This window comes from Octopus bimaculoides, chromosome 28, assembly GCF_046866305.1.
Source record: "Octopus bimaculoides isolate indiv1 chromosome 28, ASM4686630v1, whole genome shotgun sequence".
Lineage (NCBI taxonomy): Eukaryota > Metazoa > Mollusca > Cephalopoda > Octopoda > Octopodidae > Octopus > Octopus bimaculoides.
Genome location: NC_142955.1, coordinates 9,328,790 through 9,355,593, shown reverse-complemented (window position 1 = coordinate 9,355,593; position 26,804 = coordinate 9,328,790). Strand labels below are relative to the sequence as shown.

Below are 26,804 nucleotides of genomic sequence, written 5' to 3'. Positions count from 1 at the left end.
GTTACTTCACTTGATTTTTATTTACTTTTTTTTTTATCCCTAAACTTGAAGACTACCCCCTAACCGTAACCCTAACACCCTAGTGAAAATCGTGCTAGTGTTAATCTGAAAAATTACCCACATTTGTAATGAAGTTCAGTGATTTTTCAATGTGTTATCCTGTCGGTCAAACTAAAGCGTGAATGTTCTGAGACGCCTTACGGGAGTTAAGAAACAAAAGGAAAATAGTGTAATAGATGCTTTTAAAAAGAAAAAAGGATTTTATCCCTTATATGTATACTGTTCAGTATCTATGCGTTGAATAAAATCTATCTTCCTACTTGTACTACCATACATTTCAGCGCTTCGAAAAACAAACTTGTTTGTTTACATACAGCGTAACTAAAAGCAAAGTTTAATCTATGACTTTGTATGCATAAGAGAAAGTAGGAGTTATCGTTCGTAAACGTTCATAAGAGAAGTAGGAGTTGAAAGGATTTGTAAAGTTCGTAGAAAGAGGAAATTTAGGTTTTATTAGAGCGGGGAAATGTTATTTTACGCAGTTTAATGGATTTTATTGGTAACTGTGATTGATTTTGACGGAAAAAATGACGCAGTTACCTAGGTTATGGTTGTAGTGAAACTACCTATCGTCATTAGATACAAAACTACTATTGCCATTACATACAATCTTCTCATTTAAATATAAATAAATGCGAGCGTAGTAGAGAACCCATTCCTTGTCCATCACGTGACTGATCATTATTCGAATCGGCAACTTCTTCGAACCGTTCCCGCCAGAACGCAAACTGACCAATCACGGCCCCTAATAGGGTCACGTGATAGAGTAAAATTCTGAAGCCTTCGGGAGCCCATAGTTTGTTATAAATAGCTTTAACTCATACCCAATAATTTGTCTCGGTCCAGTTTCTCTTTGAGAACTGTTCCGTGTACCACACGACAGCAGCAGCAGCCAGCAACCACTTCAGCAGCTTCGTCCAGCCACGATGACCTCCGCCGTCGCCACATCAGCAACAAGAGTCTACTACTACTATCCAGCATCATCATCATGACCAACACGATTCTACGAGCACCTACCAAGCAGCCTCTACGCTACCAGCGTCAACACGATTTACTATGTACACCACACCAAACTCCGCGGCACATCTCTCTCTTCGATTCTGTTAGGTGACTCAGCTTCACCACGGTAAATAAACAGACAAGAGTTCTTAAACAGACAAGAAATTCTCAGCCAGCGATGAACATCTGTATAACAAGAATCACGGCCCGGCATCGATGCCACGACATCACAACTAGTGATCAGCACTGCCACACTCAGCCTCTCCTCACTTTCACATACAGAACTTTTCCTATAGTGTACTAACGAACTGGTATAATTGCTCACGTGTCATTTACTGACTCTTTCTATCTGCTGTAATAACTCACACATGTATCACTCACATACACACTTTTCTTTGTACGACGGCCTGTCTTTGATTATGTTCTTATATGTCGCATTCACACTCTCACACAGACATACATCTTTAACACTACAATAAATATCTCTGTTATTCATCTAATACGGTTGTGGTCTTTCATTACGGGTCATCTATGTTATCGTCGTATAACATATCATCTATATCATCCATTGATATATATTGTATGTTCGACCGTGTGACTCGTTTAAATAAAAGGAGTCCTCTGTTCTTCCATTCGTCACCATATCTCCTTTTATGAGTTCGCACGGTCGTACCTAACATGGTATTTAGAATATTAATTCCAATTGTTTCATTGAAGAAATTTGGAATTGTGTAAATGTATGAATCGGATACACATACACACACACTCACAAACTCAGCTATATATATATATATATCGATAATACATACACAAACATGGATATTTAAACATTACACGCACACACACACACACATATATATATATATATATATATATACGTATATATATATATATATATATATATATATATATATATATATATATATATATATACGTATATATATATATACGTATATATATATATACGTATATATATATATATATATATATATATATATATATATATATATATATATATATACACATTTTATTTAAAACTGCAAAATTATCTCAGAACTGTTAAACATTTTTTTTTACTTGTTTTAGTGATTTGAATGCTGCCATGCTGGAGTACCTCTTTATGCATATACATTCAAAAGTATTTACACACACAAAGAGTGTGTGTTGAGGAATGTTATAACACTGATTGTTAGTGTGTAGAATGCAATGTATGCAATCCAGGTTCGATTCCCAGGTGAACCCATTTACAATAATAATAATAAGAAGAAGAAAGAGTAAGATTGAAGTTTAATATTTCTGGAAATATTTATTTGTCATAATAAAAAAAAGCAAAAGATTGAAGTCCAGGTATAATTCCAAAAACCATCAAAGAATTTTCTGAAATATCAAAACCAAGAACTTCACAGACTTCATTTTCATCTCCTCTGAGGAGTAAATATTTTGAATTATTTTCAGATATCAGGATTTCCTCATCTTCAGATGTTTCCCCTTCAATATGTCCAGGTATTTCGTAAATATTGTTTCTTCTATCTGTTATATAAACACATTCACCAATTATGGTTAAATGAAGTCTTGGAATATAATGTTCCAGAAAAGAAGACATCCTGTCTTCTATTGTTATCCTCCTCACCAACGAATTTTTCCTGAACCATTCCACAAAACACCAACCATCCCAAACATTCTGCCTTCCAAACTCCCCCTTCTCCATCTCCCTCCTCACAACAACAACATCACCAAAAGATGTGACTCCCACATCCACCACCCCTTCATCACCCTCAAATCTTCCCTTTTACCTCATCTCCCCACGACACACTTCATCTTTACATTTCCCAACTTTGATATCAACCACATCCACATCATAAGAGTCAAAGATGTCGCTGTCTTTGCAATAATAGTAATACTTGTTGTTGTACCTTCTTCTTTGGTATTCCTTGTGTCTCTCTTCTTGAGTCATGTCTCTAATATAATGACCACCACACACGAGTTGATTGTCATTGTATTTATAAATCCTTTTGTAGTATTTCTCAGTTCTGATGGTTTTTAAACAACAGAGATCCCTGTTGAAGACCCTCATTTCCTTCCCAAAGGCGACAATGAAACATTTATCTGTCCACCGACAAATGTCCAGTGGTTCTTCTTCTTGTTGTTCATGTTGAAGTATGTCCACTGTTGTTGTTGTTGTTCTGATTAATGTGACACTTTCTCGAAATATCAACACACTCACATTCTCATCTAACTTAATTAGTTTTCTGTTCCGGTCCCTAATGTCCCTAAAATCAAAATAAACAGGTTCCTCGAATGTAGGAATGGAAAAAGGGACCATTGCTGTTCTATATGGAAGTCTCCTCACTGATATTTCATCAATTCCTGAATTATTATTCTCCGCTATGTAATTACTACATCTCACCTTTAATCTACCTTTACTAATTATTTCACCTGATTTACCTCTTCTTCCTCCATCTCCATCTCCTCCAATGTATTTCAATTTATTAATTGATTCATTACTGAATATTTCCTTGTTCGTTTCAGATGTAATGGAAGGGAAACAAAGACCAGAATCAAGATTTAATAACGACACAGATTCCAGAACCTTCACTTGGTCCCCATCAATCTTTATGCAATGACATTCAATCAATTCAATATGTTGACACCAGTAAATACCCCCCACATTTCTCCATATTACACCATAAGGGATAACACTTGTCCAAGCTTTAGATTTCTGCAAATTTTTTCCATTCAGTTGAAATATTTCTTTTCTTTTAGGAACCGTGGCCATTATGTGTTTTCCTTGTGTAAAACACACACCACCAACTAAACTTGCCACATTTCTGTGACATAGCAGCTCCCCGTATCTATCAAATATTTTAACATTTCCATTATTGGCTTTTTCACACACAACTGTCTTTCCTTCATCAGAAATATCAAAATCTTTTACTTGAACAGGAAATTCGTCTGTTTGTAAACGAGCAACTAGGAAGCATTCTCGATTCACCATAAACAACCCTTCAACATACAATTCATTCATTCTCCTCTCGGGGCTTCCAACAAACCTTGGTCCTTTACAGTCTATACTGGAGAATTCTAATTTATCTTTATAGATTCTTCTATTTAAAAATATTCTCTTGTATTCCCCATTCTGGGTCAAACACAAAATGTTTTTATATTCAGATGAACCTAAATATTTCTCCCATCCACCCTGAATGTACAAAAAACTGTCATCAATTGTCATCCTGTCGACACTAAGATAACACTTCATGTAATGTCTGACTGAATGCAAATATTGACTATCACTGTTGAAGAAAATGATGAATCTTCTGTTTAAGACAATGATGACATCTTCAGCAGTAACTTTAATATCCTGGATGTAATCATAATTTCCATATTCATTTCTCCTTATTAATGGTTCAGGTATGTCTATTTGTTTTATTTCCTTCACATTCGAATGTATTTCATCAATATCAACAAAATAGAAATGACATACATCTTCCCTTTTACTAAAAACCAGTTGATTGTTTGATAAAGAAGCCAGACATTCATATTTATTTCTCGTTTGGTAAATTACCAACGACAATGGAAATTCCACTTTTAATGTCAACAGTTGGTATTTCTTATTATGAAAACAATCCCAATTCGTAATGACCAGTGTGTTTGACTGCCATCGACACATTTTAATATTCTGATAAACATTTGATTGAATCCAAAAGTTGACCATCCAATGTGAATATCTTAATGTTTCCATTCTTCTCGTTCCATCCTGCAATCAGATTATTTTCAGTTATAACCAAATGTTCAATCCTCACTCGTTTTTTGTCCCCCAATTGTTGAGGGAGAGGAATACATCTGCCTTTATCAGAAACTGTCAGATCCTGTAGATATAAAGAAGAAGACAACATTTCACTGAGAGAAATGTTTCTGGAAAATACACCTACCAGGTCGATATAATAATTAAGTTGATTATTTGTAACGAGATCATTAACCAACAAATTATGATCATTTATAGCAAACATACGGCTGCTGTCTACAAGACACACAAACATTTGGTCAATTGATCCACCGTAGAGATTGAGGGGACGTTTCACTTGGGACATAAAAACACTGGGAACCATCTGACAACTGCCATGACCACCACCACCTATTCTAGTATTGTACAGAAATGCTTTTCCCTTAGTAACAATTAATAGCTTTTCTGTTTTCTTGTCTATTGATAATGATTTCACAAAACAAGGGATATTAATTGTCTTAATTGTTTCAACTTGATTATAATAATTGATGGCTAAAATATCTAAATGTGATGGTTTATCACAATAACAAACAATTTCACATTCACCCATCTTACACACCCGTACATAAGGCTGCCTTAATGATACACTTCTCACTGTCTTTGATAGGTTTCCAATGACCCTTAATTGTTTCTGTAGGGGTAATGTGACACCTATTTGATTAGAATCCCATCGACATATATCTGTAGCTGTAGACGGCAGAGATAATCTCGACACAATGTCTCCTTCATTAGAAATGTATAACAAGCAATCATGGTTGATGTCGGACACCACCAACTGTCCATTCTCCAGATTACATATTTCGCCAATGACAAGTTTTTTGTCATTCTCCTTTTCTTTGAGTCGTAGATTTAGATTTCTGATATAAGGATTTTTCAGGTGTAAACAACAGCCAGACGGCCGGTCCTGATACTTGTAAAGAAGGACCCTGTTGAGTTGAGTGTCTGGTAGATAAACAGTCCCTTGGAAAACAGCAATGTGAGGGTGAACAGAGAAAGGCAGTTGCCACTGCCATTTCATTTCTCCATATATATCATAACATATCAGAATAGAGTGTCTCTTGAAGAGGACATAAAAATAAACATTATCAGAGTAGATGTGATGAGGGTAGCCATAGAATGGAAGGTATTTTTGAAAAAGTTCTTCACCACATGTGGAATAGAATACCATTTTATTTTTGCTTCCATCTACGACTACAAAATTAATTGGAGTTGCAGCAATGGTGACATTAGAATGTTCCAAAGAAATTCTTTCTGTAATGTCAACTTTATCTTCGTTGATCAATAAGATATGGATCTCATTTTTGTTTTGAGTGGTGGTCACAGCTAAACAGTTATTTGATACAATATGACATATTTTCATGTAATCAGTTTGGACCTTTATTAAAGGGCCTTTTCTTAGTTCAGGACAGGTGATATACTGAAATCCTTTCATTTCACGATAAAATACCAAGAATCTGTTTGTGTTTATTCTACAAGAGAAAGAAGGAAGCTCAAGGAAAACTAAATTATTTTGGTTAATTATTTCCCCATCATCAGTGAATAATTTAGCTTTCTTGTTTCTGTAAATTATAAATATAGAAGATGTAGACATAGGTAGAATATTTGTAATGTTGTCGCAATCCTCAATATGAATATAGTCTTTCAAACTGGGGGTATGTAGCTGGTGGTTGTGTGACAGTTTGGGTCAAAAGTCTTTGTTTATTTGAATGGCATGTGGTTTGCCAAAATAATCTGTTACCAAAATGGTATCTTTACCAACAGAAATAGAGCGGCATTTCCTGCCAATGTCCCTCTTTGTCACACCACCTTTAGCTGAAATCCTGTAAATAATTTGTCCCTGGAGGACATAGAAATAGCTTTGGTACAGAGAGATTTTACTTGGGAAGTGCAGAGAATGGGTCTCTACCACCCATAACTGTTGGCCATCCATATTGTAACAGGTTACTCTGTTAATACTGGAAAATGTAATTAAAAGTATATTGTGGACCCCTACAGCAATATCTGTAGGTGCTTCTTTGATAATGAATTGGTGCTTAATTCTATTCTCCTCCCAATCAATTTGGTAAACAGTCTTACCAAACATTTCTACACCTATAAGTGTAGAATCTTCCAAGTAACTCACCATATACAACTCCAACTGTATCTTTTTAATATTGAAAGTTGTGGGGCTGATAATGAGAATCATTTCTCGGAAGGGGAGAGTCGCTAGAACCATGTCTTGACCGATTCTGGTGAAACTGGTGACAGAAGATGGACAATGGACATCATTTCTGTCACCATTTCTTGTCACACAACATATTGTCATACAATGGTGGGAATATGTTAGTATTCCCTCTTTTATGATGACAATATTGGGCAAAGAGGCCGAAATTTTGTGGTTATTTTTGGTGTCTGAATGGTCTTCCATCTGTATGGATTGCTGGTGACATAAATGTCAAAGAGTCTTTGTTGAAACCATTTGAGATCCTGCTCAATAGAAATATTCTGTTCTTTAGTATATTTCAGCAAAATTTCAAGTCTCTCTTTGACCTTTTCTAAAATACAATTGGCACTTAATCCCAGACTTTCAAAATAGTTCCTCTCCTTAACTAAATGCTCCATAAACATCATGCAGCAATCATATTGTAGACGAATCCTCTGTATTTTAGCAACTATTTGTTTTTCAGTTTCTTTTCTGCTTTCTTTGTCTCCATGTGTGGTGAGTCTTGCATCAGATATGGCCTTCACTGCTGATTCTCCCTCTGAACTACTAACACTACAATATCCTTCGGGAACTCCTTCTTCATCCCTTTTTGTTGTTGAGTCCCTTAAAGCCCTTTTCTGAGGGGTAGGTTTTGTTTGGTCTTCCATAGTGAATCTGTAATGAAATATAAGGAAAACATTTAGCTTTGTGAAAATATTAAAGTTTCAGGGAGATGATGTTTACTTCATTATTTGAAAATCACAAACAAAACATTTATGTATTTCTGTCAGCAAATTAATCTTGTCTAATCAATATTTAAACAACATTCAGTTGTAATAATAATGATTAGAATTAAACAACTTATTACAATCTATTTTAAGATGTATTAATAAGTTTCATTAATTACATGGAGTCTAAATATTAGCAATAATTATATTCACTGGAAATGATATTTGCTCTCAACATCACAAAGTAATAATCACGTGTGGTTTAGATTTATTTAATGACTAGCAGAGGCACCCGGCGTTGCTCAGGAATGAAATTGTTGCTTATATACTTAAAGAAAAAAAGGCAAAATATGCTGTATAGAAATTTGAGAGGACATTCTGTAGATGGACTCTCAGATGAATGATGGCTGGGCGCCTCTCATGAATGGGGAAAATTGAAGATGTGCCAAAAAGCCTCATTGGTACTTGGAAACTTTTACGAAAATTAAAATGGGGATTAAATGAAAAAAATGATTTACGTGAATATCCTCACAAGAGTAATTGAAATAAATGGCGATTGTGGAACCCCGCGCGCGCGCATGCATACACACGTGTGTCTTTGTAAATATGTTTGTATACATTTATGTATGTGTGTGTTTGTAAGAGGCAGAGTGTGAGTGAGAGAGAGAGGTTTGTTGTCATGTATACGTACATGCATAAATATACATACATCTTTGGATGTATGAATATGACAACACAGCCCTTGACTCACTCACACTCTGTCTCTTACAAACACGCACGCGCGCGCATACACACGTGTGTCTTTGTAAATATGTTTGTATACATTTATGTATGTGTGTGTTTGTAAGAGACAGAGTGTGAGTGAGTCAAGGGGTGTGTGCGCGTGTGTATGTGTGTGAGACAGAGTGAGAGAGCAGTGTGTATGTAGTATTTACTCTCTCTCTCTCATACACACTCACACACAAAATAGAGAGTGAAGCTTTTTGTTTTTGTTACGTCAATACTGGAAGTTGACATTGAGGAACCTTTTTAAAGAAGTGAATCTTAAATATAAAGCAATATTATTTATTTTTAATTAAAAAAATCAAATGAAGAGCCTAACATTTATGCGAGGTCAAATTATTCATGCATCACAAGTATGGAAGCATTTGGTGAAGTCGATTTCACGTGAAAAGCGATTACACACACATCTGTGTTTTATATATAGTATAGATATAGATAATTAGTCAGAAAGATTCCCCTGCTCCAAAAGTACTCAATAACGAGAAAATTAACTTTAATTGGTATACATGCTATATTATGTCCCAACACACACCAATCATGTTCAAATTTCGTTAACACAGAACAATTAGGAAAACATAGACTTTATGTTTCATAGACATTTGTCAGACACAAGACAGACTGAACATTTTGCTAGTTAGATGGAATATAAGTATTACTAATGATTATATGTACTGGAAATGATGGGACCGTCATGGTTGGCTTGGTTTCCATCATATTTACCTGGATTAACAGATATCAATAAAGCTGGAGATGAAACTGGTTCTTAACCTGACAAATGCTGTAAATCTCTCAACATTCCAATATAATCCACACAATTATCATAGACAACATTGATTAACTTGGAAAGCTTATCAAAAGATGGGCTTCCATATAATCACACTGATACACAGCATGTTGAGAGGATCGTTATTATTTGTTCCTGATTGAGATAATAAAGATTGGTTAATGAATAAGCTTAATTAACGAAAGGTAGGTTCATCTAAATTATATTCAATATAAGGGACAGTGTTTGGGTAGCAATGAGAAAGATGTGTTTGTATGAAAAAGGGGTTTGGCAGGGGAAGTGTGTTTTGTTTTGTGTTAGGTGAGGAGATATAACTTGGTGTAGTTTATTATGAAGTATTGGGGGTTTAATGAGGTGGATTAGGAAATATTGGTGGGGTGTTTAATGACATTCTGGTGACTCATCATCATCAGAATGATCCTCCACCTCCTCTTTGGTCTATAAAATAATGACTGTTACTGTATTGACCCCAGGAGGAATGGAAAGTAAAAGTGACCTTCTTCAGGATGTCAGCTCTTTGCATATACATGGAATAAACAAGAACATATTTTTGGAAAAAGCTGGATAAGGCTATGTTGTTGTTATTGGTGTTGTTGACAACAAAGTTTATAAAGAGTAAACCAGATAATTGCAAATATTTCAACTGTAAAATTAAATTGGAATTAATACAAAAACTCATAATAATTATATAAGACTTTAATCTAATTGTATATCATCATCATCATCGTTTAACATCCGCTTTCCATGCTAGCATGGGTTGGACGATTTGACTGAGGACTGGTGAAACCAGATGGCTACACCAGGCTCCAATCTGATTTGGCAGAGTTTCTACAGCTGGATGCCCTTCCTAACGCCAACCACTCAGAGAGTGTAGTGGATGCTTTTACGTGTCACCCGCACGAAGGCCAGTCAGGCGGTACTGGCAACGGCCACGCTCAAAATGGTGTATTTTATGTGCCACCTGCACAAGAGCCGATCGGGTATGAAATACAAAATATGTATATATGTATCCATGCAAAATAAGAGAAAGCAAAAGGTGGAAACTTTCAGATGATGAATTTTTTAAGCATGAGCATATTAGATATTTATATTAACAGATTCAACTTACACAGAGTACAAACAACAGAGAAAATTAAAGCAGTGGAAGAAAGGTGTTATAAGTTCAACAACTGATGGACTACATTTACCTACCAACATTATTATGGATCTCCAAACCCCCAGAAACAGCTGTTGGACTTATAATTGCCTTTCTCTCTCTCTCCCCACCCCTATACACATACACACACACACGATACACCTCTTACAGTTACTTTCAGCTAGCAGTGTTAGGATCAGGAAAGAAAAATGCACAAAAAGTTATTTGGCAAGAAAGGGTAGGAATAAAACAGTATAATACATAATGAAAAAAAGGATGTATAAAATAATTTGATGAAACAGCACATTATTTCATACTACGTACTTGGATTTCATCTCTAGATTACATTGTTTCAGAAACCAGTCAATACACATGCATACATATATATGAATGAATGTGTATAATATATATACAAGGATGCACATATGTATATTTATACATCCGTATGTATGATCATCATTTTACCCCCACTTTCCATGCTGGAATGGGTTGGATGGTTCAAAGAGTATGTTGCCTGAAGTTACATTTTCTGATTTTATTTCTACAGCTGGATGCTCTTCCTGACACCAACCACTGCACAAAGTGCACTGGGTGCAACTTATGGCACCATCACTGGAGACAATTGCCATGTCCTTGACAAAACTAAAAGTTCCCCTCAATCTCTGGGCTTCACATATACCTTGGGATGAGGGTAATAAATATATGGAAAGGAGTGTTTGAGTGTTGGGGAGAGACTCAGGTAGGTCCAGTAACATCCCTAGTTTCATTGGAAGAATGGCGAAGAGAAGAGATTTACAATAAGATAGTAGAGTAAAAAGAAGAGAGAGTGATTGAGATGAAAGATAGGGGTAGGGGTGATAGGGGATGTCAGTAGGGACACAGATGACAGTGAAATGGGTGATCTGAAGGATGTGTGATATTGGAAGTGATTGATAGGGATATGATAAATGTGAGAGGGTAGTAAAAGGGCTGAAGGTGTAGACTATATATATATATAGGTGTAAATGGAGAAAAATAAAACTTCAAATGTGAGTATATGTGTAATGTATTTTTTGTTAATATTTAGCAGAACTAACAGAGTGACTCAAGATCTGAGAGTTTCATGTGTTGACACTCATCAAACTAGTTCTTTGGAGGTCTGGGAATATACCTCAAAAGAACCAGTTTTATAAATGCCAATAAATGAAACTTTCGGATCTTGGGTCACTTTGTTACTTCTGCTAAATATTAATATATATATATATATATATATATATAGACACATACACACATACACACACAGATATGTGTGTTAGTTATATGAATGTACCTTCACATAATCATGTATAAATGTTTGTGTATGTATATATGTATGTTTATAGATATGAATTAATGGATGACAAAGGAATATGAGTTACGTAATCACTTCCATTAGCTTCCATCTGTTTCTGCTACAGGAAGCAGTAAACTCGAGTTGATTGTGTGTGTGTAGGTGTCTGTGCATTTGTTTATGTTTGCAATCTATTTTAAGTTGCTCCAAGCAGTCACATCTGTCAACCAATCATCCCCACCTTGGAAGACATGGGAAATAAAAACTTTTGTTCTTGCAAAAATGGTTTTGTATCAGCACTAGGAAGGCTGTCTGTCTGTAAAACAATGTTACAATAATATATTCATCTAACCCATGCTAGCATACAAAATCAGATGTACAATCAAACATAAGTAAACCCATGTTTATACATTCATACACACACACACACGTGTGTGTATGTGCATTTGGTGTTAGGAAGATTATCCAGCTGTAGAAATCTTGCCAAATCTTTCATTGGAGCTCACCAATCTCCTCTGGCTCACTGCTTCCTCTTCAACTGTCCTACCCATGCCAGTTAGGGAAAATGGATGTCAAAACCTTTATAATACATCAGATGATGTATTTTCTTTTTTGTATTTTCCCTCTCATAATTTTGTTTTGTTCCTTGCCAGGTTCTTGTGAGTCCCACTCAGTCAAGTCTATGACTACACTCGATTAGTTTCACCAATCCTCACCTGGTTTCAAGCAAGAGAATATTTCACCAAGTTCTTCAAACATGAACAGCACAATGGTTGGATATGTTTTCTGGTGGAACACTGCAAACAAGTGACACTGTTTGTGTGACGTGACATTTGTTTATAATTAGCATCTGATGTCAAGACAAGGGAACATGAGTCAAAACTACCATAATAAACAGATTGTACTGAACGTGAGGGAATACAACTCGAAGCAAGCCTCTCAAAATCAGCTGCATATCATATGATTTCATAATTAGTGCACAAAATGCACTTTTTACTCGTCAGTGCAAGCATACCATGTTTGGTACAGTGTGTTTATTATGGTAGTTTTGACTTTAAGAGTCCCTCCTATCATGAAGCATTTATGTATAGTAATGCTCTTAATATAAATAAGAGTAAAACAGTATATATATATATATATATATATATATATATATATATATATATATATATATTCTTTCCATCATTTAATCATGCTATAAATGTGTTAGTACTTATTGCTTAATTAAAATATCAACTTCATTTCCTAACCTAGCTGATCCACAAATAGTTAAAATATGTACCGGACTTAAAAAGAAATACTGGTGCTCATATGATCAGTTAAATGCATGAAGGCAATGCTCCAGCATGGCCATGGTTCAATAAATAAAGGAGTAAAACACATCAGCCACACATTACATACATAACTTGAAATCTCTCCACCACCATGACCACCACCATCTAATCTGTTAACCTGTCTCTATAAATGTCACACCCCCTCTTCAATTATTATTCATGTCTTTCTTATCCACAAATCTACACTTAAAAAAAACCCATCACTATTCTATTTCTCAACCAAGTTGATAATTCCACAGAAATCTCCAAGAATATTTCGAAATTTACCAAAATATAACATAAATTATTCCTTCAAATACAATATTTAAATGTAATTTATAAAAATATATCAAAAATATAATCTTTTAAAATTTAATAGGATGTTAAACTTTTGTAATGTCAGAATACAATTTATAAAGTTGGTGGAAGACAACTGGAGGTTTCAATGGGATAACCTGCTGAGAGCCACCGACCAGACCTGTGGCTGGTGTAAAGTCCCCTCTCGACCCAAAGTAACGTGGTGGTGGAAGAATGTGGTTGACAGGGCTATTAGACAAAAGAAACAGATTTGGAAGGACTGGAAGAACGGAGGTAGCAGGGAATTGTATCAGACTGCTAGAAGGGAAGCTAGGAGACAGGTTTATTTAGCCAGAGGGGAAGCAGATAAGAAAAAGATTTGCCAATGTTCTGTGCCGTGAGGACCAAAGACTTGAAGTATTTTGTGTTGCAAGACAGTGTGTGGGAGAGAATCGTGATGTCGTGGGAGAGAAATGTTTTCGCATGGATGATGGTACACTTGCACTAAACGAAGCTGCAAAGAAAGAGGTTTGGAGACGCCACTACGAAAGATTGCTCAATAAAGAGAATGAATGGGAGAAAGAGAGTCTGCCGAATATCGACCCAACAGAGGGACCAGCTATCCGAATTGACAGTACCATGGTAGATAAAGCGATTAAGAGTATGAAGACAGGGAAGGCCCTCGGCCCATCAGGAATCACTGCAGAGATGCTCAAAATATCTGGCAGTGTCGGCTATAGCCTAGTCACCCGTATTGCTAACCAGGTGATACACGAAGGAGTCATACCCAATGACTGGTGTAGCAGCACCATAGTCAACTGCTACAAAGGTAAAAGTGACGTTTTAGATACAAATAATTACAGAGGTATCAAGCTGTTAGATCAGGTAATGAAAGTCACAGAGAGGGTCATAGCCCAACTAATTAGGGAGCGAATAAATTTAGATGAGATGCAGTTTGGGTTCGTGCCAGGTAAAAGCACCACTCATGCGATATTTCTGGTAAGACAGCTGTAGGAGAAATACCTAGCCAAGGATAAACCTCTGTTCCTGGCTTTTGTTGACATGGAGAAAGCCTTTGACAGGGTCCCCCGCTCCCTTATCTGGTGGTCAATGAGGAAACTAAGGATAGAAGAATGGTTAGTAAGAGCTGTGCGAGCCATGTACAGAGACGCTGTCAGTAAGGTGAGGGTTGGCAATGAGTACAGTGAAGAATTCCAGGTAGAGATAGGGGTCCACCAAGATTCTGTCCTCAGCCCCCTCCGATTTATCATAGTCCTCCAGGCGATAACATAGGAATTCAAGACAGGATGCCTCTGGGAGCTCCTTTATGCTGATGACCTTGCACTAATTGCTGAGTCACTATCAGAACTAGAGAAGTTTCAGGTGTGGAAGGAGGGACTAGAATCAAAGGGCCTTAGAATCAACCTAGCTAGAACCAAAGTCCTAATAAGTAGGAAGGTAGACAAAACACAAAGCCCTTCAGGTAGATGGCCCTGCTCGATCTGTAGAAAAGGTGTAGGTAGAAACTCTATAAGATGTACCCAGTGCAAGCTATGGACACATAAGAGGTGCAGCAATATGAAAGGCAGGTTAACTAGGAAGTTAGTTTTTGTATGTGGCAGATGTTCAGGTGCAATAAACACTGAAAATGTTCAGAAACCAACTTCTGTCACATCCCTAACCCTAACCCTTACCTCTGCTGGCGACAAAGGGCCTCTCACTCAGAGTAAAAGGCAGACTGTATGACGCATGTGTACGAACAGCCATGCTACATGGCAGTGAAACATGGGCCGTGACTGCTGTGGACATGCGTAAGCTCGCAAGGAATGAAGCCAGTATGCTCCGATGGATGAGTAATGTCAGTGTGCATACCCGACAGAGTGTAATTATCTTGAGAGAAAAGTTGAACCTAAGAAGCATCAGTTGTGGTGTGCAAGAGAGACGATTGCGCTGGTATGGACATGTGGCGAGAATGGATGAGGATAGCTGTGTGAAAAAGTACCACACCCTAGCAGTTGAGGGAACCCATTGAAGAGGCAGGCTCAGGAAGACCTGGGATGAGGTGGTGAAGCACAACCTCCGAACATTAGGCCTCACCGAGGCAATGACTTGTGACCGAGACCTTTGGAAATATGATGTCCGTGAGAAGACCCGGCTAGCCAAGTGAGACCAAAATCCAAGGCCTTTGCCAGAGATGTAGCCAGCCCACTTACGCATAACATTCCTTCTTTGGATACTAAACTCCACTTGCGAAGACCTGTTGGGTCAAGCAAAATCGTGATGGCACCTGTACCAGTGGAGCACTAAGAGCACCGTCTGAGTGTGATCGTTGCCAGAGCACCAGCTGTCTGGCTTCCGTGCCAGTGACACGTAAATAGCACCATTTGAGCGTGATCATTACCAACGTCGCCTTCCTGGCACTTGTGCCGGTGGCACGTGAAAAGACATTCGAGCGAGTTCATTGCTAATACCGCTGGACTGGTTCCTGTGCAGGTGGCACGTAAAGTACACCGTTGTCAGTACCGCCTGACTAGCCTTCGTGCCAGTAGCATGTAAAAGCACCCACTACACTCTTAGAGTGGTTGGTGTTAGGAAGGGCATCCAGCTGTAGAAATTCTGCCAAATCAGATTGGAGCCTGGTGTAGCCACCTGGTCCAACAGTCCTCAGTCAAATCGTCCGACCCATGCTAGCATGCAAAGCGGACGTTAAACGACCATGATGATGATGATGATTTTTATAAACAGAATATTTGAAATGTAACAAATATATTTGTTTAAAATATTATTAAAATTATGGTTTCTGTTGTTGATGTTTAACTGAAAGTTAATTCTTAGCTAGCAACCCTATGGTCAGACATTCTAGCCATGACCCCACCCATAAGTTGTTATTATCTGACATGTGTTTAGGGGCATTTTTGGGACTTTGGTATTAGTTTTGTAATAGAGTTTATAATAATTGTAGACAATGTGAAATAATTCTCAGAAGCCATCCATCTGATAAATAATATTGAAGATGGTGAGAAAACATATTTAATGCATTGCACATTAAAATGTTGATGTAGGATAAAGATGTGCTGAGAGAAAATATATGTTGTCACCAAATTGTTTAATATTTAAACAATTCTTCTTGTTTGCTTCAAGATATAAAATAGAAATAAAATCACCAGAACAATTATATTTATGTACAAAGTTTGATATGAAAATCAAAATCAGTTTTAAAATTTTCATTGATTGAAAGAAGAAAAAGATCAATTAGTATAGTCGTTAGAACGTATGGACTTAATACCTTGTGGTGTTTATATGAACTCTTTGTCTGCTGAGTTCAAATCATGCTGAGATTCATTTTGATTTTTATTATGCAAGGGTCAATAATTAAAATGCCAGTCTGAGGTGGTGGTCACATGGAATTATATATTTGACAAGATTCCTTGTAGTATTTAACCCTTTTGTTTCTGGATTTATTTTGAGATGTTCTGTGTTTCTTTCAATTACTTTAGATATAACAAAGAATTTAGTAAAATAACTTTGTTATCATTAAGCTAGAGCTAGGAACATAAATTGTCACTAAGGTTTGGTGGAAGATTTTAATTCAAAACTTGTTAAAACAAGACATTTGTACTACAGAGTCAGTTTCAGCTGGGTTGGTTACGAAAAGGTGAGTTCAAATCCTTTTGTTGCCTCCCTGGGTTACAGACTTAATCTATCACCTTTTTCAACACCATCACCTGGCCCTTTTAACAGAGGATTTCTCTGTTGTATGTATTCATGTTAGGTCTCTTGTTTTGAGAAAGTCTCTCTTCCATTCACCACTCTTGAAGACCCTGGAAATATAAAGGGCCATCGGCAAGGCCCTTCTCCCTTGACTAAACTTTGGAAACATTAAATTTACAAAAAACAAACAATTTAACAACCATAAAATTGATTTACAAATTTTAAATTTCACTTGAGAATTAGAAATCAATTGGAAATTACTTAAAATCCTTAGATGAACATATCCATTCCCTTAATTTCCAACAAATAGTTGTGATATTGTTATAAGCAAACTATACTTTATATCATATTCTGGAAATGAAATGTTTGAACAGTTTCTAGTCTGTAAAATACTGCCTGAAAATAAACAATTTTCAATATAACAGCAAAACTAAGGTTTGAAATAGTTGTAATGAATATTTCACACTGTAAATGTGTTAGTAAGTTGTTAATGAAGATAATTATCACAAAAGTACTTACTAGAGTCAATAACTGTGTTTGAATTTCAGCCTCAAGTGTTTTGTCTCTGTGAGTTCAGTTGAAAGAACGGGCAAAAAATGTGATAATCTCTGCCGATGAGGCTTATTTATAGATAGCTGGAAGAAGTGGGCGTTAACGTCTCGTGTGTGTGTAGTGTGAAATTTGCAGACAATTTGTTATGCATTTGATCACGTAGACCAATGATAAAGCCTAGACACGTCCTGCATGTGTGTCTGTATATTATGTCTATATATATATACATATATATATATATATATATATACTCGTATATATGGATGTGTGTGCTAGGTTCCCACTTCAGGGAAAAAGAGAAAAATACTCGCAAACACACACACACGTATATAAATGTACATACATGTATTTATGTGTGCATAGATAGATGCATATTTACATATAGATATAAATATAATACATACAAATGTATATAATATATTTAGTGTTTGTGTATTGTATTTGCCTCCAGTCCAGTGATTAATTAACAGTATTACTAATTACAACATACAGAGCAAATAAACTGAGAAACTATATATATATATATGTATATATATACGATGGGCTTCTTTCAGTTTTCATCTACCAAGTCCACACACAAGGCTTTGGTCAGCCCGAAGACACTTACCCAAGGTGCCAAGCAGTGGGACTGAACCCACAACCATGCAGTTGGGAAGCAAGCTTCATACTACAAAGGCACTCCTGCCTCTGTATATACATACATACAAAACTATATATGCAGACGTGTGTGTGTGTGTGTGTGCATACTTACACATACATAGACAGTCACACATGCATGTACAGAAGAGCATTGTGGTTTGCTAAAAGCCTTGTCATTGGAGACTGACAGCTTCTTACAATGTAGAAAGGGAAAAGTCATCTTTTTTTATATTTCGGGAAATATATAAATGTTACTTAACTGACCCTTTCCACATGGGAAGGGGCTCTCCATCTTCATCATTTTCATATTTTCATATGTGTGTGAGTGTGTTCAGCTACAGTCATACATCATCATCATCACTGCACATATTCGTTTTGTCTGCTTGTATGGATTGCAAGGTCAGTGGTTCTCGCCCAGATGGGTCTCAGGATGTCATTTAGCCTTTAATATTTATTTTGGGTTTCGTTTCTATGGTGTGTTGTCCTTCTTAACATCAACCGTCTCAGAGAGTGTCCTCGGTGCCTTCTTGTTCTGGAACCAGCCCAGGAGGGGATTAGGAACGGGAGAGAGAGAGAGAGAGAGATAGAAGGCATCTCAATAAATGATGAGAGTGACTGATTGATGTCAATATCAAATAGACATTGGTGGGGGGTGTATGGGGTACATGTACATCTGATGAGCTCCCTTCTATGTGGACCCCAAATAGTACCAGAAGACTAATGTGCGTGAGAGGGTGTAGGGTGGGGGTTGATATAGGTCTCTTGGCTCTCTTGTTGCAATGGAATCGATGTAGAGGGAGCCACCGGTAAGACCCACTGCTATTGTTAGTCACATGAATACGAGAGAAGGGGAAAGAGGAGAGAGTGATTGGAAGGGGAGTGATAGGTGGTGGGTAGTTGTCCACTGAATGCAAACATACATATATATATATATATATATATATGTATACACACACATATATATATTTATATCTTTTATCTTTAACTTGTATTAGTCATTAGACTGCGCCCTTGCTGGGGCACCACCTTGAAGCAATTTAGATGAATAAATTGACCTCATTTTTTTAAAGCCTGATATTCATTTTATTAATCTTTTTTGATGAACCACCGGGCTACAGGAATGTAAACACACTAACACCAGTTGTCAAGCGATTGTAGGGAAGAAACACACACAGAGATCTACACACACACACATATATATATATATATATATATACATACAATGGGCTTCTTTCAGTTTCCATATACCAAATCCTCTCACAAGACTTCAGTGGGCATGAGGCTGTAGTTAAAGACACTTGCCCAAGATGGTACACTGTGGGACTGAATCCAGAACCATGTGGTTGGGAAGCAAATTTCTTACCACCAACACCTAAATACACACACACACTCATATATATATATATATATATATATATATATATAGCTGTATCATCCTCTGGCGTTGTTTTGGCCAACATTGGTGGCATGGGTAGTGAAGGCTGGTATGCATGGGCAACTGCTGGCCTTCCATAAACAACCTTGACTGGACTTTGGCCTCAGAGGGAAACTTTCTAGTGAAATCCCTTGGTCATTCATGACCGAATGCTTATATATATATATGTGTATATATATATATGTGAGTGTGTATATATATATATATGTGTGTATATGTATGTATGTATATAGTTCCCAATGAACCTACCACTAGGCAAGAAACACAGATGAGGGCAATGGCACTGAATTCCCTCTTCCACCAAATATCACAGCTTAGTGAAGGAGTAGCAAGTAGATGGTGGTGGCCAAGCATGGCTGCAGTCCTTGCACTGAAACTTAGAAAAACAAAATGTACGTAGATGCAGGTGTAGCTTGCTTTCCAACCACATGGTCCCAGGTTCAGTTGCACCTTCAGCAAGTGTCTTCTACTTTCACCTTGAGCCGACCAAAGCCTTGGGAGTGGATTTGGTAGACAGAAACTGAAAGAATCCCGTCGTATATTGATATATATGTGTGTGTGTGTGTGTGTGTATACGTTTGTGTGTCTGTTTGTAACCCCACCATCACTTGACAACAAATGTTGGTTTGTGTACGTCCCCGTAACTTAGTGGTTTGGCAAAAGACACCGATAGAATAAGTACTAGGCTTGAAAAGAATAAATCTTGGGGTTGATTTCTTTGACTAAAGGCAGTGCTCCATCATGGCCGCAGTCAAATAACCGAAACAAATTTTAAAAATATTTGTGTGTGTGTGTGTGTGTGTGTGTGTGTGTGTGCATGCACTTCTGAACTGCTTAGTTACGGTGCAGTACATAACAGAAAGAAGACTTAAACAAAAATATACCCAGTTGTGAGGAAGACAGGGAAAAGAAAAGCTTGGAAGGAAGGAAGGAGGAGGAGGAGGAGGAGGAGGGTGGCAGAAAGCAAACAGGGAATGAAAGAAGAAGACTAATGCAAGCCACAACACAGGAATTTATGAGAGGGCAGCCATGGGAAATGCTTTATGCTGATGACCTCAACCGGATTTAGGAGTGTAGAGAACTGGGATTAGGTAAATAATCCCAGGAACTCATTTATAACTATAATGGGTTGTCAAGAGAACTAAGCACACATACACTTATGTTTTTCTGAGTTTCTATGTGTATTAATAAATATATCTTTGTTGATATATACACTATACACACATATATGTGTGTGTGTATATATATGTGTATATCCTGTATAGCTTTCAGACATTTGACTGTGGCCATGCTGGTGCACTGCTTTTAGTTAAACAAATCGACCCCAGGATTTATTTTTTTCAAGCCTAGTACTTATTCTATTGGTGTCTTTTGCCAAACCACTATGTTATGGGGACATAAACACACCAACATCGGTTGTCAAGCAATGCCAGGGACACACACACAGACACACACACATATATACGATAGGCTTCTTTCAGTTTCCATCTACATAATCCACTCACAAGGCTTTGGTAATCCTGAGGCTATAGTAGACGACACGTGCCCAAGATGCCACGCAATGAGACTGAACCCGGAACCATATGGTTGGTAAGCAAGCTACTTACAACACAGCTGCTCCTGCACCTACACACACACACACACACACACACACACATATATCATCATCATCATCATCATCGTTTAACGTCCGCTTTCCATGCTAGCATGGGTTGGACGATTTGACTGAGGACTGGTGAAACCGGATGGCAACACCAGGCTCCAGTCTGATTTGGCAGAGTTTCTACAGCTGGATGCCCTTCCTAACGCCAACCACTCAGAGAGTGTAGTGGGTGCTTTTACGTGTCACCCGCACGAAAACGGCCACGCTCGAAATGGTGTCTTTTATGTGCCACCCGCACAAGCCAGTCCAGGGGCACTGGCAACGATCTCGCTCGAAAATCCTACAGGAGCCAGTCAGGCGGTACTGGCAACGGCCACGCTCAAAATGGTGCATCTCATGTGCCACCCGCACAAGAACCAGTCCAGGGGCACTGGCAACGATCTTACTTGGCTTGCCGGGTCTTCTCACGCACAGCCCATTTCCAAAGGTCTCGGTCCGTAGTCATCGCCTCGGTGAGGCCCAATGTACGAAGGTCTTGCCTCACCACCTCAGCCCAGGTCTTCCTGGGCCTACCTCTTCCACGGGTTCCCTCAACTGTTAGGGTGTGGCACTTTTTCACGCAGCTATCCTCCTCCATTCTCACCACATGTCCATACCAGCGCAATCGTCTCTCTTGCACGCCACAACTGATGCTTCTAATGTTCAGCTTTTCTCTCAAGATACTTACACTCTGACGGGTATTCACATTGACATTACACATCCAACGGAGCATACTGGCTTCATTCCTTGCGAGCTTACGTATGTCCTCAGCAGTTACAGCCCATGTTTCACTGCCATGTAGCATGGTTGTTCGTACGCATGCGTCATACAGTCTGCCTTTTACTCTGAGTGAGAGTCCCTTTGTCGCCAGCAGGGGTAAGAGCTCTCTAAACTTTGCCCAGGCTATTCTTATTCTAGCAGCTACACTTTCAGCGCACCCACCCCCACTACTAACTTGGTCGCCCAGATAGCGGAAGCTATCGACTACCTCTAGTTTTTCACCCTGGAATGAGATAGAAGTTGTTTCCTGTTTGTTTGCAGTCTTTATTGCACCTGAACATCTGCCACAAACAAAAACTAACTTGCTAGTTAACCTGCCTTTGATGTTGCTGCACCTCTTATGTGTCCATAGCTTGCACCGGGTACATCTTATAGAGTTACTACCTACTCCTTTTCTACATACTGAGCAGGGCCATCTACCTGAAGGGGTTTGTGTTTTATCTACCTTCCTACTTATTAGGATTTTGGTTTTAGCTAGGTTGACTCTAAGGCCCTTCAATTCTAGACCTTGCTTCCACACCTGAAACTTCTCCTCTAGTTCTGATAGTGACTCCGCAATTAGGGCAAGGTCATCAGCATAGAGGAGCTCCCAGGGGCAACCTGTCTTGAACTCCTCTGTGATTGCCTGGAGGACTATGGTAAATAATAGGGGGCTGAGGACGGAACCTTGGTGGACCCCTACCTCTACCCGGAATTCATTGCTGTACTCATTTCCAACCCTCACCTTACTGGCCGCATCTCTGTACATGGCTCGCACAGCTCTCACTAGCCATTCTTCTATCCCAAGTTTCCTCATTGACCACCAGATAAGGGATCGGGGGACCCTGTCAAAGGCTTTCTCCATGTCAACGAAAGCCAGGTACAGAGGTTTATCCTTGGCTAGGTATTTCTCTTGCAACTGTCTCACTAGAAATAAGGCATCAGTAGTGCTTTTACCTGGCACGAACCCAAACTGCATCTCATCTAAATTGATTCGCTCCCTAATTAGTTGGGCTATGACCCTCTCTGTAACTTTCATAACCTGATCTAACAGCTTGATGCCTCTGTAATTATTTGTATCTAAAGCGTCCCCTTTACCTTTGTAGCAGTTGACTATGATGCTGCTACACCAGTCATAGGGTATGACTCCTTCGTGTATCACCTGGTTCGTAATACGGGTGACTAGGCTATAGCCAACACTGCCAGATATTTTGAGCATCTCTGCAGTGATTCCTGATGGGCCGGGGGCTTTCCCGGTCTTCATACTCTTAATTGCTTTATCTACCCTGGTACTATCAACTCGGATAGCTGGTCCCTCTATTGGGTCGACATAAGGCAGGCTCTCTTTCTCCCATTCATTCTCTTTATTAAGCAATCTATCGTAGTGGCATCTCCAGACCTCTTTCTTTGCATCCTCATTTAATGCAAGCGTACCATCATCCATGCGAACACATTTCTCTCCTACAACATCACTATTCTCTCTCCTACACTGTCTTGCAACCCGAAATACCTCGAGTCTTTGGTCCTCACGGCGCAGAACATTGGCAAATCTTTCCTTATCTGCTTCCCCTCTGGCTAAATAAACCTGTCGCCTAGCCTCCCTTCTGGCACATTGGTACAATTCCCTGCTACCACCGTTCTTCCAGTCCTTCCAAGCTTGTTTCTTTTGTCTAATAGCCCTGTCTACCTCCTTGTTCCACCACCACGTTACTCTGGGTTGGGAGGGGACCTTACACCACCCACAAATCTGGTCGGTGGCTTTCAACAGGTTGTCCCGCAGAAATCTCCAATTGTCTTCCACGTTGTATGATGCTATATCCCCTTCTATTTCGTTAAATGCTTCAAGTAGCTTGTCTCTAAGTCTCTGTCCGTTTGCAGGGTCTTTAAGCTTCCACACCCTTCTTCTCCAAGCCTGTCTAATTTTGGGCACCCATTTTGCCTTGATCCCAATGTATGTATATATATATATATATATATATATATATATATATATATATACATACATATATATTATATATACATATATATATACTATAAATAGATACATATACATTACATATACATATATATATAATATATACATATATATATTATATATATATATGTACATATATATATATACATGTATATGTATAGATATGTACATATAAATATATACATATATTAATATATATATATATATATATATATATATATATATATATATATATATACATGTATATATATAGATATGTTATATATATGTGTATATATAATATACATATATATATATAAATATGTATATACTCTTTACTCTTTTATTCTTTTACTTGTTTCAGTCATTTGACTGCGGCCATGTTGGAGCACCGCCTTTAGTCGAGCAAATCGACCCCAGGACTTATTCTTTGGATGCCTAGTACTTATTGTATCTGTCTCTTTTGCCGAACTGCTAAGTTACGGGGACCTAAACACACCAGCATCATTTGTGAAGCGATATTTGGGAGGGACAAACACAGACACAAAAACATATACACACACATACATATACATATATGCATATATAAAATAAATATGTATGTAAATGATGTGAAATATGGGAAATGGGAAGGAACTTGACAAAATCATTGTTCTTTTCCATATGTATGGATGTATGTCCAAATATGGATCTGCATGGACACACATGTCTATATAGATATCATCATCATCATTGTTTAACATCTACTTTCATGCTAGCATGGATTGGATTGTGGAAGGTTTCACCAGTCTCCAGTCTGATTTGGAAAGGTTTCTACAACTGGATGCTCTTCCTAACACCAACCATTTCAAGAGCGTAGTGGGTGCTTTTTATGTGCGAATCAGGTGGCACTGGCATCAGCCACAACTACGATCCCATCTGGCTTGCAGAGTCTTCTCAAGAACGGCATATCCCCAAAGGTCTGTGATGGGAACAGTTTTAATACCAAAAGTCAATCTTTATATCCAACTTAACATGGATGTCTTGTTAGATCACCGAATACTGCGTTATGAACCTCGACAGAACCTCTCATATATGCGCTTGGTGCATGAAAACATACACGTAAATGGTAGCAGACAAGAACCATCTGCCATAGGCACCAGAACACCTATATCCTCTCATTTCATTCGACTAGAAATCATCAGCAGGAGGAGTTTGGTCACCACAGACCATCACTAAAAATTTAATGTTAATAAACCTGATGGCTATTTGCAACATCAGTGTCTGAAACGATGTTGATGTTCTATATATCGTAGCAGCGAGATTTGACTGTTGGCATACAGTGACCGGATGCCTCCCACTGATGAGTTCCTGTAGGAGGAAATCTCTAGTCTTTCCCTTCCCGAGCATCTAGTAACACTATCCGTATCACGTCCTCATGTTGTTGTTTTTTGTTATTGTTTTTGTCTTTTTTTTTGACGGGCAACAAACAAAGATACAAGCACAAATATATATATATTATATATATATATATATATATATATATATATATATATATATAGTAGAAATATGTTAAAAAAACTAAATAGAGACTACACATGGAAATGTAAGGGGAAAGTAAACAGAAAAATAAGAGAAAATGCACATTGGAAATCAAAAAGAAGGTAAGGCTTTTTATGAAAAGTAACGATAGATATATACAATTAGATGAACTGAGGTAGGAATAAAGGTAAAAAAAGTCATTATTGTGAGTTGTTAAAGAGATTTACAAGCATACTGGTTTCGTAGTATTACTAGTCATTGCTTTAGCACACTGACTGACCAGGCTGTCAGGTGTCACTTTGATTCCACTGGCCACAGAATTTCATCTATTCCATTCTTGATCTCACCCTCCAACTCCATTGTGGTCTCATTGTTCTCTTTATTTCCTCAATCCAGCTGATTGGAGGCCTTACGAGTGGTCATTTCTGCTCACCAGGTTACAACCACCCGACATCTGCATGAACCAACGTTTATTGCTCCAACATGCGACATTTCTGGCCCCTCTGAGTTTGTTCAAACGTTATGAGCCGATGACCTCCTCCAATCCAATCCTTTCCCTGACCTGCAGATGTAATCTCTCTAAGAGATTCTCCAAACAGGAGGTTCGTGAATAGCTACCCAATGATTTGCACACCACTGTTCTAGTCAGTGTCTCTGACAACAATTTCAAGATATACTATGAATTGAAATTACCTTGGTAGATAAAGCAATTAAGGGTATCAAGACAGAGAAAGCCCCCTGCTCATCAGGAATCACTGCAGAGATGCTTAAAATACCTGGCAGTGTTGACTATAGTCTAGTCACCCGTATTGTTAACCAGGTGATACATAAAGGAGTTATATCTAATGACTGGTGTAGCAGCACCATAGTCAACTACTGCAAAGGTAAAGGTGATGCTTTAGATACAAATAATTACAGAGGTATCAAGTTGTTGGATCAGGTAATAAAGGTCACGTAGAGGGCTGTAGCCCAACTAATTAGGGAGAGAGTTCGTTTAGATGAGATACAGTTTGGGTTTATGCCAGGGAAAAGCACTACTAATGCTATATTTCTGGTAAGATAGCTGCAGGAGAAATATCTAGTCAAAGATAAACCTCTGTACCTAGCTTTCATTGACATGGTGAAAGCCTCTGACAGGGTACCCCGGTCCCTTATCTGGTGGTCAATGTGGAAACTAGGGATAGATGAGTGGTTAGTGAGAGCTGTACAAGCCATGTACA

At 38.0% G+C, this 26,804-nt stretch overlaps 3 protein-coding genes across 3 annotated transcripts in view; all 3 read right to left on the bottom strand.

Annotated features, from left to right (window-relative positions):
• LOC149130513 (uncharacterized) overlaps positions 1-26,804 on the bottom strand; it is a 193,239-nt gene that overhangs the window by 43,570 nt on the left and 122,865 nt on the right. The gene's annotated exons all lie outside the window — the stretch shown is intronic.
• On the bottom strand, positions 2,340-4,726 carry LOC149130520 (uncharacterized). The gene is given in 1 exon segment (XM_089343785.1): positions 2,340-4,726. A coding segment is annotated over 1 exon segment (2,361 nt). The 3' UTR covers positions 2,340-2,365.
• Positions 6,525-26,804, bottom strand: part of LOC149130515 (uncharacterized) — a 125,438-nt gene continuing 105,158 nt past the window's right edge. Inside the window, 2 exon segments of the mRNA XM_089343787.1 lie at positions 6,525-7,198; positions 7,201-7,697. Of these exon segments, the coding sequence (XP_089199913.1) occupies positions 6,525-7,198; positions 7,201-7,697 (1,171 nt within the window).